Below are 13,463 nucleotides of genomic sequence, written 5' to 3' on the forward strand. Positions count from 1 at the left end.
CGGTGCTGATGTGATGCTTGTAGTTTTGGTGTCACGCCGCCACTTGATCCGTCGCTATGGAGACTCCACTCCACCCGGCCGACATGCACATCGCAAACCCACCCACAGCTCTGGGCCCTTGCACCTGCCTCTCCCTCACCTACCTAACGCTGACCGACCTGCAAACAGTCCCCAGCCTGTCCTTCCCACAAGTCATCTTCCCGCTGCGCAAAGCCATGACCGCCGTCTCCGCGGTGCTACACTGCCCAACATGCCCTCTGGACCCCTTCTCCGCACTCCAAAACGTGTCCTCGCTCACCTCCCTCTTCAAAGCCATCGTCTCGCGCTTCGCAAAGGCACTGGCCGAAGTCGATCTCGAAGCACAGCGGCTGCGCGCCCAGGCCGCCAGGAAGCCGTACCGCATCGGCGACAACAGCCCCGCGCTTTCGCACCTGCACACGGGCACGCTCGACTGTCCGATGGGGTTTGATGTCGAGCTGCAGCCGGACGTGTGGAAGACGTTGGTCAAGGCGGCATTGAGGACCGAGATGGACGGTGGGGGCAGCAATCCTACGCCGTTGATGCGGTTGCTGAGGGAGACCGAGGAGAGGCAGGCGAGGTGGCATGGTGATGGGGGGCTTCTTGCTAAGGAGCGTAGGAGGTTGTGGGGCCAAGAGGATTGTGAGAAGGAGGAGTTGGCGTGTGAGGGGTTGGGGAGCGAGCATATTAGGAGGGTGATTGGGAGGCTGAATTGGGAGTGATGGGTACAGTAAATGGTTTATTGCTATCTGTGCAGGGACTAGGCGGTCTAGCCGAGCAGCCTGGCAGCCATGTCTTCCATGTCTTCGAGAGTTTCGGGCTGCTCCACGACGTGTCGCGCACCGTGGCCCTTCTTGCGCTTCTTCCTGTTGCTCCCCTCGTCGTCTTCCGAGTCGGACTGGAACCACTTTTTCGGCTTCTTCTCGACCAGCTGCGGCGCCTCTTCCTCCTCATCCTCGTCGTCGTCGCTGGACGCTGCATCTGCCCTGAAGTTCGCCAGGAGATCTTCACCGGCGTCTGAGAATTCCGCACCACCCTCCTCATCGTCGGAGGCATCAACAGTCTCGCCTCGCTCCTTCTCCTTCCGCTTGCGCATCTTCTCTCTCCTCTTCTCGCGCGCCGCAGCCTTGTCGTCGACATCAGCCTGCTCGACAAGCTGGCGTGCAGACTCAATGAACTTCTGTCTCTGCTCCTCGGGCAGCCCGCGGGCCTTGAAGTCGTCTTCGTTCTCAAGCTCGTACACCTCGTGCGGGTTGCCTTCATCGTCGTAGACGAGCTTCTTGCCCTTGTCCATGAATTGCAACAGCTTCTTCTTGGACTTGAGCAGCTTCTCGCGTCGGTTCGAGTCGATGACGAGGGGCTGCGAGGCGCCCGCAAGGTTGACGACTTTGCCTCCTGGTACAGCGGGGTCGGTTGTGGCGTCGATGCCGAACGTCTCGTTGTCGTCGGCCTCGTCGTCGCTGTCGGCGGGAATCCTGCGCTTGACAGCCATAAAGTCGTCGTCGCCGCCATTGGTGGCACCTCCAGCGCCGGTGAATTCGTCTCCTGCTGCTGCACCCTCGTCGCCGTCCCGGACGAGTTTCTTGTAGTGGTCTGCAAGGACGTCTTGGTTCTGGCGCTCGAACATGCGGTCGTACTTTGTTCGTACGGGCTTCGACTCCTTGGGTGTTTCCTCTTCGGACTCGGACTCGGATACTTCGATTGTCTGTCTCGATGCTTGCTTCTTCTGTCTGCTGTCGTCGTTTTGCAGGAATTTGATTCTCGGTGTTCCTGGTAAGCCCAGGCTCGCTGCGTACGCTTCCAGGTCGTATTCCTTCAGCTTGAAAACCTCCTTGTCTTTCTGTAGGTACAGGGACTTGACGTGCGTCATAAATGCCTTCTGTCCTAGATACTTAACTGCCGGGTCCTTGAAGTTCATGTTCTGCAGTTGTTCCTTGATGGATGTCTTCTTCTTCTGTCGCACGTTGATGAGTTCGACTGGGACCCTCTTCTGCTCCAGGCGCTTCAGCATGCCTTCTTCCTCGCTCGGCGCCAGGAATAATACACCTCGCCCTTCACGGTTGTAACGGGCCGTGCGACCAACGCGATGAATGTACGTGTCGACGTCGTCTGGGCAATCGACCTGAATAACGAAGTCGACGGCTGGGAAATCCAAACCTCGTGCCGCCACATCTGTAGCGAACAGACATGAGTTCTTCGCTGCAGAGAATTTGGCTGTCACGTCCAGTCGAGCACCCTGCTTTTGGCGACCGTGAATATGAAGCAGCGGTATACCGGGCTGCATGTGTCGGAAAGACTCGTAGACGAATCGAACCGTCTTGGCTGAAGAGAAGAAGCATAGGATCTTCGACTTCTTGCTCGCTTGGATGAAGCTCCACAGCGTGTCCATCTTCTCCTCGATGGGGCAGATGATGTAGTTCTGCGTGAGACCCTTGGGTGTCGCGCTCTTGTCCTCGGCGTGCACAGAGACGTACTCAGGGTCTCGAAGACTCAGACGTGCTAGGTCAGAAACCTTGCGTGACTGCGTTGCGGAGAACAGCATTGTCTGACGCTCTTTCGGCAGGTATTCAATGATGGCGTCTACGTCTTTCTGGAAACCCATATCGAGGATTCGATCCGCCTCGTCCAGAATCAACATCTTTAGATCGTCGACGTTGAAAGCTGCCGTCTGCGATAGATGCTGCAGCATGCGCCCCGGTGTTGCGACCAAAATGTTCATTCTTGTCAAGGCCTCCCTCTCAAACGCCAAGCTCTTACCGCCGATGAGCAGACCGGCTGCGAACATGTGCCCGTGCTTTCCAATCTTCTTCAGCACATCGAAGATCTGGATGGCCAGCTCGCGCGTCGGCGCGAGGATAAGAGCGCCCAGGCCTGCGTCTGCACCGACGTGCTGTAGTCGGTATAGGTTTTCGAGGACGGGGATAAGGAACGAAAGGGTTTTGCCGCTGCCAGTCTTCGCGGCGCCGAGGATGTCACAGCCTTGGAGTGCGAGAGGGATTGCCTTGGCCTGGATGTCGGTCATGACGGCGAAGTGGCACGACTTGAGGCCTTGCTTGGTGGGGTCTGAGAGCGGGAGGTCGGTGAAGTCTTTGTATGTGCCCGTCTTAGGTTCCTACACAGCGTCAGTCGTGCATCTCGCGAAGTCGTCATGGTAGCATTATCCTACCAAAGCCGCAACAGCCGCCTCCAACTTCTCGACGTCGACATCGTCCCGCTTCCTCTTGGCGGCAGAGGCCTGCTTCTTGACCTTAGTGGGTCGCGTGCGACCAGTGATTCCGGTTCCGGCCATGGTCCTAGTGCATCGTCTGCCTCGAGGCTATGGTGTTGGAGTTCGAAAAGCAGTCGCGACCGAGAAATTTTGGTGGAGCAGCCGGCCCGTGCGCTTCGCCGCGGGGGTCTCGACACTCAAACGTGGATGAGGCTATCGCCAGCCCGGCGCGCGTGCACACAAGACGTCGAACACTTCCAACCTCAATCTCCACAAACGGCAGCATGGCCGACGACATCGAAGCAGAGCTGAATGCCGCTGGCAAAGAGCTGGACAAGGTACGTCACATCTACGGACTACTGCATCCTACACTAACGCGCAGCCAGGATGCCGAGATCGAGCGTATGTCAGGCGCAAAGAGAACGACACACTGTCTACAGTGGTGCTGACTGACTCCAGGTATTCGCAGCGTCTTCAGCCTTAATGCCTACGCCGTCCTCGATCTGCAGCCGGGTATGCCCGAGTCGGACATCAAGAAAGTCTACCGCGCCAAATCGCTGCTCATCCATCCTGACAAGACGCCCAACCCCAACGCCCCGGATGCCTTCGACAGACTCAAGAAGGCGCAGACAGTGCTCCTCGACGAGAAGCTGCGCGCCGAGCTGGACGAGAACATTGCCGACGCGCGCATGCTGCTGATGCGCGACAAGAAGCTGACCGCCGACGACGAGGAGACACGCAGCCCCGGGTTCCTCAAGGAGTGGCGCGAGAAGACAGCCTGGGTAATCCGCGACAACGAGCTCAGAAAGCAGCGGCAGCTGAAGGCCCAGATGCGCGAGGAGGGCCGACAGCAGAAGAAAGAGGACGAAGAGCTGGCCGAGCGCAAGCGCAAGCGCGACCACGAGCAGGCTTGGGAAAAGTCACGCGACACACGCATCAACAGCTGGCGAGATTACCAGCAGGGCAAGAAGCCGGACACTGAGGGTGGCAAGAAGAAGAAAAAGAAGGTCAAGGCTCTTGGTTGAGTGCTGCGCAGCAGTGCGTGTCAGGCCATATCAGAGCAAAGCGCAGCACATGTGCGTGTGCATCCTCGCACAGCACCATATACCACATCCTTGTGCGTCTTTCCGGCTCGCAGCCAGTAACAACACACCCCTCCGCGCGCCATCGACTTGGAAACAATGCATCCCCTTGCATCCTTACGATGCTTTTGGCAGCCATCATACCTATCAAGACTTTCGCAGCATTTAGAGTTTAGCAATGGCGCCAAGGACAGGCTGGATGTTTCATCTCTCGAGCGGCCGCAGCTCACCACGCCAATCTTGGGCTCCGTGCCCATTATCCTGGTTGCTGCGATAGGGAATCTCAACGGTGTCTCAGGTAAAGCGAACAGGCGTTCACGAGCTGGCGAGCCGTATATCTGAAACCCATAAATCCACGACACGACACACCGTCGACAGAATGCCAACATTTTCTTACAGTAACTGCCAAACATCTACCTCCTCCTCCTCCCTCTTCTCTCTGCAACGTGCTCGTGCTATCCAACAAACTTAAACCTCTCCCCTTCCCTTACCCTCCCCAGCGCCCACTTCGCGCAAACAAACTTCCGGCACCGACTCCGCCAGGACACCAGAATAGCAGCGCGCCCTACGCCCAACCACTCGACTATCAAAACCAGCAACACCCTGCAATTTCCCCTCTCCCCCAACCAGCCAGCCAGCCAAACAAAACGCAACGCACGCAACTCAACGTTGCGAGTGCACAAAAGCGGGTGCGACAGGCGATGCAGTAGCAAACGTGAACAAAAGCACGAACAGCTGCATACAGAACGGGAAACCCACCACAGCACGGCGCGGCTCCAGCGAGCTCGAGCTGGATACCCAAATTGGCATTTTGGACTGCACTGCACTGTACTGTACTGTTCTGCACTGCACAGTGCTGATCCACTCGCTGCTCGCTGCTCGGTTGCCCGCCCCAGGGAACCCTGCCGTGAACCCTACCCTACCCTACCCTACCCTACCCTACCCTGTCCGGCTGTCCTGTCACACAATTGCAAAGCCCAACCCCCCTCTCTCCTCTCCTCGTCTAGGACCTGCATATAGCTCCGATCTAAATTCTCCGGGTGGCCAATCACACACGGCAGGCCGCCAATTTCGTGAGTGATGCACCAAACGCCATTCCGCCATGCATGGGAAGGCGAGACACGTCCGTCCGCGCGCAAAGAGTGAAATCTTGCTCGGTGCTTGGTGCTTGGTGCTTGTCTTGTTGTTGACTTGTGAGATTGCGGAAAGGCGTCACACGGTGAAAGAAAAGCCCCAATGAAATGTGAAACACTACCGCAGAATGCACGGATCTACCGGTAGTTCGCTGTAGGTTCATGCGCTGCTGCGCACAAATCAGTTGTAGTGTATATACCTAGAATCAACCGCATCTGCAGCGGGATTTACGAGTACACATAAGACGCAGAGTGCGCCCCGGTGGCTGAAAACGAAATCTCAACAGGATCGTATGCTAAGAGCCCAAAGGATACGCACACGCAGGAGAAGAACAAAGCCAAGCAGGTGTAGGGTTCTATCCGAAATGACAGCACCCATGGTATCTCAAATTTAGGAACAGGAAAGGTAGGATGTTCGAAAAATGCTAGGGACATGACGTTGAACCATGTGCACCGTCACGCGTCAAGTGTTTCAAGCTGACCAGGGTGCCACGGTCCGCAACGGCATACCATGTCGAAATGAACGATCGCTAAACAAGCTGTACCACGTTGGACTGCTTTTCAACCGTCTTCGCGGCATTTGGACTCTTTTGCTTCTACTCTAGCACCTCGTGGATATTGAGGCGTCGACGCTTACCGGCTTCTCCAGGAGTATCCGGACGTTTGTCGACACTGGAACTTGATTCTCTCCGCCGCCCGCGCTCTCGATCGCTATCGATTGTGCTATGGCTGGTCGCAAGGTGGAGTGGTGAGCCCAGAGGAGCTGGCCCCGTTCGAATGGGAGGAAGCTGCAGACCCTCGAGTCGGGCTGACCGATTGAGCTCGTGTAGGGGCTCTGATGTTGCCGGCGCTGTCCGTGGTACAGATGCGTAAGGGGTAGCATGTGCTGCTGACTGTGGAGGATGGTAGGTTGGGAAGTAGCTGGCCTCCGGACCAGCAGTGGGAGAGTAGCCATACGTCGGACTGCTTGCGTAAGAGGTGGGACTGAAGCTTGGCAACGAGGTGCGGACTGACGAAAAGTTGAAAGAGTAGGGCGAGTTGGGAGCAGAGCTCGCCGATGAAGGCGGTCGAGCTTGTTGTGGGGTGTAATGCCCAGTCCTTGACGGAACAGGTGTCGGTGCCGACATGGACTGCAACGCATGGATGGGTGCCGGAGGCGCCAGCTGTTGCGTCAAAAGAGGAGGACCAAGAGGCCTAGACGGGGCGGTACGCACAACCATCGTGACGAAATACAACGACGTCCTGGCGAGTCGAATCTGAGTTTGAAGAGACTGGTATTGTCCATTGGGAAGAAGATAGCTCAGGAAGATGGGCCTGTCGGTGAAGCCATGGCTGACATGTTCGACGTCTCGATCTGCCACAGAATCCATCACTGATCGCATCGGGTCGTGCCCAATTGGTGTGATAGGTGCCATGTACGTTGGCTCGCGTTCGTCCCGCTCATCACGGAGCTCATTGCGCAACCGCTGCAAGCCTTCGGCGTGTCTCGTTTCAAGTAGCTCTCCGAGATGTTTTCCCACGACATTGCCTAGGAAGGAGACCAGATCTTGGAACGCTTGGTTTGACTTCTGGATGACTAGGTCCAAGTTCAGGAAAGCGACAGGCAAAGACTGGTACGCCAAATCCGGTCCCATAGCGTAGGAGGGTGCCGACATCCCACCATAACTGCTGATCTGTTGGGTGCGACCTCCGATAGATGATGCGACTACGCTTGGAATACTGTTCTCTCTTTGTGCAACACTTGTATGGGGTGAATCGACGACTCGATGCGGATGTGGATGCGATGCTGGGTGAGGCGCCTGGTGTGCGAAAGCATCCGTTACCGGTAAGCTCGAACCTAGAGACCGATCAGGCTGTTGTCTTCCCTCGTCCGGTCTAGTGAAGTCTCTATCGTCTCTTAGTCGTGGTCTTCCTCGTTTTTTATGTAACACGTCCTTGCATGTGTCCTGTTCGTCTCAGAGTCAGTCCCGATATATCTCCATACCCGTACCATTCTTAGCGCACCCAGTTACGAGATCGACTTACCTGTTTTCCAGATGCGACGCATCTTCCGCACGGCCGTTGCACATCGCAGCTAAGATGCGCCTTTTTGCAGTTGACGCAAGCGGAGGCTACATGGGCTTTTGTTCGTCTTGCGGGTTTAGAAGGCCTAGCAGGCGGTGGGGCTGTTATTGTCGCAGACTGCGCCTGACCCCCGGTGTGCTGTGCTCCCAAAATGTATGGGGACGCGCCAGGAGGCGGCGGATAGTTGTAGGCATAACTTCGTGGAGTTGAGGTTGCTCCATAAGAAGTATGCTCCACTGGACGGCCGTGCTGGTAGTGGTGCGCCTGGTGTTGAGGGTGATGTCCGCCAGAATACAACGACCTCTGCTGTGGGTTGCTTTGGCTCGGTAATGGCTGGCGAGGGTCGAACAATGCTGAAGAAGGTGGTGGTAGAGGTAGGCCAGCTTCGACTCTGTGTGGTACACTAAACGGTGCAGGGTACTGAAGACGCTCAGATTCAACAGTACGTGCTGGGCGTTGAGCGGGAGAATGAGGCTCTGACATGGGAGGGGATGGATAGCCTTGCTGTTCAGACCGGCTGGGACTGAACTTGGAAAAGAGCCTTGCCAGACCGAATTCTGGCTCTGTAGGTCGCCCAAACGGCGTTGAGGGATGTGAGTTCGGACGCGGTAATGACAGACTCTGCATTGCTTGACCTCTGCAATGCTCAACCGCCGCACCAACAGCGAAAGCACGGTTATTCAGACAAACAGCTCAGGATCCAAACAGATGCGTTGCCAATCAAACCGCACTCGTGTCTCCGTCTGTGACGCAAGATTAGGATGTGGTGGACAGAGGCTGATAGATGGAGGAATCTGCACGATGACACATGTAAGCCCACAAACAAGCAAAGAAAGAGCTGAACAACGTCGAACAGGCAGTTCGGCCAGCCCTGTTGGCAAGAGTAACCACCCAAACTTCGCTCCGAATTTACTTCAGCGATCATCTTTCTCTGGAGTTTCGCAAGCACGCCTGTCTGTACCAAGCCGATATGCAGGGGGCAGGAGGGTGGGGGAGGGACAGGGTTCGTCAAATACCTTTTTGATATTGCCCTCCAGCTACCCAAGATACACTACTCAACACCTTCAACGAGCCCTCGGAAACGAGTGCGAAAGATTGGAGCAACGTTGAGGGTGTCAAAACCGGTCAGGCTCAAGACGATGGGGCGAATCCGGGTGGGACGTAAGGCGTTGGGGTTGAGGACAAGGGAGCCAATGAGCAATAGACGGCGCGAAAAGGCAGAGCAGGTTCTGCCCAGTCGGCGGAGAGGGTCTTGTAATAACCAAAGTCGGTTATGGAGATTCTGTTCGCTGCTGGCTGTGGAATCCCTGCTAAGACTTGCAGATGACGGACCACGGCCGTGAGACGGGGCCACGATGTGTTCAGGGCAACGGGAGCAGGGAAGGGTGCCTGTCGGGGACAACGACATGCTGGCCTCGTTCGGCTGATGGTTCTTCGACCAAAAGGTCTGCCGCTCTCCAGGAGGGTCGATGCAGCCGCGGAAGTATGCACAGCAGCCGTGGCGCGGAGAATGCATTGATACGGCGGGCTGTCGCTGAACTGGGGGCCCTGTCACTTGTGCTGGCCCCTGCTATCCGAACCGTCTTCGGCCAGGGCTAGCTGACGATACCCTAGCGCGCTCACTATTGCACCCATTGTTTTGCAGCCGCCCGAGCAAACCTTGGGAACAAGACAAAGCATAAGCTGGCGTCCTTAATCCACATCACGGTTGGCGCTTGCATGCGGCGCGGCAGGGTGCATTGTTGCTGAGGAAGGCAAGGCGACCGGCCAGAGTGAGCGACATGTCGAGTCCTCGAGGGAGAAGTTCCATCAATGGGCGCACTACTTGGCCAGCAGAGCTGACGCAGCACCCATAACCCGCAGGTGACGGCGAGTGTGGCTATCCAGGCCAGTCCCGCGATGCTGGTTCACGCTTGCGTCTGTCACTTGGCCATTTGGGCCTTGCAGGCCAACCACCGTCACCGGCACTTCGCAGCGCTTTCTGCATGGACCTTCTACCGCACGCTGAACCTGCTGGCCCTCCCTCGCAGCTACCGAAACCTTGTCGACAGACCCTTGCTGTCGCGCATCAGCATCACCAAGCGACAAGCCTCCCGATAGCAAGCAGGGCTCGGGTACACTCCAAGTCCTATGACGAGGACTGAGAACAGACCCCAGCCGTGATCGACGCGGCGGCCTTGCGGTTATGGCTTGACGACTTGCGGCGCTATTTAAACATGATCGTCTGCGGAGGGCTCTTTTTGTTTTGGCCCGTATGCACACGCAACCGCGTTCGGTGGCCTGGACGTGAGGCGTATATAGGGTTGCAAGGCGACAGTCAGACGCATAGACGCCAGAAGCATGCACAGGCTGTAGTCACACAGCGTGTATTGCCGTGTTGGAAGCGAGCCGCGAAGTCTGACGCCAAGCTGAGCTACAGCGGACTGATACTTCCAGAGCACATGCAAGTGATGGATCTGGCAGACGCTGGTCCCGAGCACGGCTGGTGGATATAGACGCCGTTAGCTCTGACCGCTTGCACTCGTCGCCGACTCATTCGCTGCCCTACGCGGCAGGTCCATCGAGCAGAAGCAGCACTGGTGACATGCCTTCGCGGTGCAGTAATGGATCCCAAAACCCACGTTCGCTCTCGCCGAGGCTCGAGGACTACTTGCAGGAGTGTCAAACAACGGACTGGCCGCAGCAGAGGCGATGGTGCATTGGGTGTAAGGGCTGCAAAAGAAAACCCCACTGATGAGCAGCGCTGTCTTCCAATCGCCAACACGAAGCGCTAGCGGTGGCGTCCAGTCTCCAGGCAGGCGTGTAGTCATATTGTTGTCGCGAAACCGCCAGAGGTATATTGGCTGGCTGCTATAGGACCGGGATGCGCCGTTTTGGGATGGCAGAGAAAAAACTCCGGTTGACATCGATCTGAAATCGCCGTCCGTCGAGGATCGCCGCAAAGTGTCCGAGAGGGTCATGGCACTGTGCATATGCCTGTTGCGGGGCCGAATCTGAGTTTGCAGTGACATGCATGGGCTGGGGTACCACGCAGGAGACATAGTGCTCTGCTGTCTAATTGAACTCAATCGTAGTGGTGCTGCGCGTGACGTTGAAATGCATGGTTGTCAATAATTGCGAGGCAGTCGTTGCCCAATCGCCAGTGCAGCTGCCCGCCAAGGCGCAGTCGTATGCTTCGACATTCAGGCAGGCAGGCACGACCACAACAGTCAGACAGGCGCAATGTCAACACTAGCACGAGCAGACTTCAAAAGCCAAACGCCTGAAGCCCTGGACGCCTGAAGCCTCCAGGCCACTCTCACCGTTCAGGCGGACGGGGCATGATGGTAGGCCCAACTCGGCATAGCGGGCCGTGGACGAATCTATGCCCCAGCCGTGGCGGAGCTGTACGGGCGACAGTGTAGCTGGTGACGCTTTCACTGTCGTGAACCGGTCAGCCATGTTTGTCGACAACCCACTGCACATGCACTGGTACCTATCGGCCCTGCATCCTTCTCCAGCCAAAGAGGCAGACGCTGCACACCGCATTGGGCGGGTCCAGCACGCTTTGCGGCAACAAGTGGGATGCAAGATGTGAGACGCAGGGAACAAGGTAACAAGGTAACAAGGTGCACCTGCATGACCGTTCCGTCCTCCACCATGTCCAACCAGCCAGCGGAAATTAGACCGTCCAATCCTGCTTCAGCCGTGTCACCATGCTCATGCCAGCCCGGCGGAAAACATCAGATCCCTCGCTTGCCTTGCGGGACCCAGAAATACCGTCGGACTTGTTGTCGTTAACAGAAGGTCCAACATGACCTTCATCTCTCAGTACGAAGCATGCCCCGAGGCCACGGCCCACGGCTGACAAAATCTGCCCAACGGCCTGCGGGGAATGGCAAGCTGCTGCCCTTCCCGTGGCGGACGCTGCCGCTGTGTCACTCAGGGCTTTGCTCCGCGCCATCAGGATTGCATCGAGCCCATGCTACCGCCAGTGCCTTTGCGGGCGTGTAGACGAGCGTACACGGCCAGCAGCTCGAGACTCAAGTCGATGTCCTCGAGACCAGCCAGGATGCGTGCTGCGACCAGGGCACACGCGGATTGGACCGCGGGATCTACGAACCGGTGCCTGGGCTTCTGGACAAGTTGTTTGTGCCAAAAGTAGCGAGGGCCAGGGGTGTTGCTATTCGACAAGTCCTTGCACCTTGCTCGATTTGCGACTGGGTACGGGCCGAGTAGGCGGCTTCGTAGCATCGCTGGCACATGCCGACTGCCGTTCGCGTACTTGGTGCTGTACGGTAAACGACGTCTGCCCCTCGCCGTCTTCATGCACAACCAGCCCACATACAGCGCCTCTCATGAAGCTTCATCCCTGCATGCCTTGATGCCCACCACCATCCATGTCATGTGTATGTATGCACCGCTACAAGCCCGGGCCGTCCGCGGAGCGAGAAATTCCCGTCTGTAAGGCGTCGACATGCCGCTGCTGTTCTGCTCAACCTTGTATCAAGTATGAGCCGCAGCGTACAGCCTTTAGCGACACCACCACGCCACAAGTGGGAACGAGTCCGCAGACGCATCGCGCTCCTTGCTTGTTCGGAAGCGGGCGATTCTCATTTGAAAGCTACAGCAGACTTTGGCGAAGAGATTGCGTCCTACTTGGGCGGCACGATGATATCAGAAAGCCGTTGGGAGGACGCTGGGAGATTGCATTTGTGGCACAGCAAATATTGCCAAAACCGTCCGGCGACTGGGGTACCGAAGTTTGCAATATTTGTACGACCAGTTGGCCGTAGTCGCCCTCGTGCCTCTGTCACACGGAAGCATGCTGTTGTCGAGCATGTCGTGGCGGCTTCTAGAAGGCCGCATAAGCCGCGCCACTTCACACATGGATTCATTGAAGCTCTTAGCAACCTCAGGGCTCTGAGGTGGGTTTTCTCGACTCAGGTAGCGCAGGCATCTTGTCCCGGCTTGGAAAATCTCCTGCGCGGATGACATGCGTGCTGGCCATGCATGTGCGCCTAAAGAGGGCCCGCGATGCCTGCTTGTCTGAGTCGGGCGTCGTCGTGGGCGCGGTCGCCTGTCAAGGTGTCACCTCCACCTCGTGTCGACCACGCCGCCGAATGAACTCTATCTCGCGTGTCGCAAACGCTAGGACACTCGCCTACAGCTGGTCAAGCTCAATTCTAATAAGCAGTCCCGGTCGACAGCCACGCCGAACCCAAAAGCTTGGGCAATACTTTGAAGAAATCATGTCGTGTCCTGAGTTTCGGTACCGCCAATTGGCTTGCAGGAGCGTCGTGTGCAGAGCCACTATTGGCCTCATTTGCGCTGTTCGCGTACGGCATGAGCAAGCCATCCCCACTACCGCACACCTGTGGCACAGCAAACCCGGCCATTCTATGACTGCTGTATATGGCATCTTCCGCGAAAAATTGCGCAGATCAAGTGGATTGGCAATGTCTGAACAGTGGGCGCAGACGCTGTTGAAGGGGGCCTTCAGGCCAATCCAGGCCGCCTTGCAGGATCCAACAGTCCCACGACTATATATCCGAGGCACCTAGACACGCAAACAATGCATGTGGCACAGAACAAGCAACATTGAAATCCTGTAGGATCAAGACGGTGCTGCTTTCTGCGCCTCTAACCGATGAGGCGGGGGCCTTAAAAAAATCAATGGTGGTCTGACATGGCAACACATTTGGCAGTAGAAGAGGCAATTGCAAATCATGTGCCTTGCCATCTTGGTCCTCACGTACTCGCCTTGAGATGTGCTGGCGCAAAAGGTAAAAGCCACGGTGCTTACGCCTCACTGCCCCAGCGCGAGAGCCATGCTTTACCGGGCTCAATCACGCCACAACGTTGGCTAGCGTACGAGTCCAGCATGTAGGATACGGGAAGTAACCTTCCGTCGACCAGATAAACTCTGTATTGATGCATTCTGCTAGATGGCAAGCCGGGTATTGAACAATAATGAAC

General features: G+C 56.8%; 4 protein-coding genes across 4 annotated transcripts, besides 4 other annotated features; 2 read left to right on the forward strand and 2 right to left on the reverse strand.

Moving 5' to 3' along the window:
* Window positions 1-56: 56 nt before the first annotated feature.
* On the forward strand, window positions 57-740 carry EKO05_0001512 (uncharacterized protein; the record flags this gene model as incomplete). The annotated part of the gene is made up of 1 exon (XM_038944994.1): window positions 57-740. One exon carries the CDS (start codon window positions 57-59, stop codon window positions 738-740), a length of 684 nt encoding a protein of 227 aa, XP_038802270.1.
* Window positions 741-787: 47 nt separating this feature from the next.
* EKO05_0001513 (RNA helicase) lies at window positions 788-3,307 on the reverse strand (the record flags this gene model as incomplete). Its single annotated transcript, XM_038937592.1, has 2 exons — window positions 788-3,130; window positions 3,185-3,307. 2 exons carry the CDS (start codon window positions 3,305-3,307, stop codon window positions 788-790), a joined length of 2,466 nt encoding a protein of 821 aa, XP_038802271.1.
* Window positions 1,451-1,487: a tandem repeat.
* Window positions 3,308-3,510: 203 nt separating the features above from the next.
* Window positions 3,511-4,251, forward strand: EKO05_0001514 (DnaJ sub C member 8; the record flags this gene model as incomplete). The annotated part of the gene is made up of 3 exons (XM_038937297.1): window positions 3,511-3,564; window positions 3,613-3,628; window positions 3,686-4,251. 3 exons carry the CDS (start codon window positions 3,511-3,513, stop codon window positions 4,249-4,251), a joined length of 636 nt encoding a protein of 211 aa, XP_038802272.1.
* An 869-nt stretch (window positions 4,252-5,120) lies between these two features.
* Window positions 5,121-5,160: a tandem repeat.
* Window positions 5,161-5,219: 59 nt separating this feature from the next.
* Window positions 5,220-5,254: a tandem repeat.
* Window positions 5,255-5,459: 205 nt separating this feature from the next.
* Window positions 5,460-5,504: a tandem repeat.
* Window positions 5,505-6,037: 533 nt separating this feature from the next.
* EKO05_0001515 (uncharacterized protein) lies at window positions 6,038-8,132 on the reverse strand (the record flags this gene model as incomplete). The annotated part of the gene is made up of 2 exons (XM_038937382.1): window positions 6,038-7,387; window positions 7,467-8,132. 2 exons carry the CDS (start codon window positions 8,130-8,132, stop codon window positions 6,038-6,040), a joined length of 2,016 nt encoding a protein of 671 aa, XP_038802273.1.
* Window positions 8,133-13,463: the final 5,331 nt, after the last annotated feature.

This window comes from Ascochyta rabiei, chromosome 2 (assembly GCF_004011695.2).
Source record: "Ascochyta rabiei chromosome 2, complete sequence".
In the NCBI taxonomy this organism is placed as follows: domain Eukaryota; kingdom Fungi; phylum Ascomycota; class Dothideomycetes; order Pleosporales; family Didymellaceae; genus Ascochyta; species Ascochyta rabiei.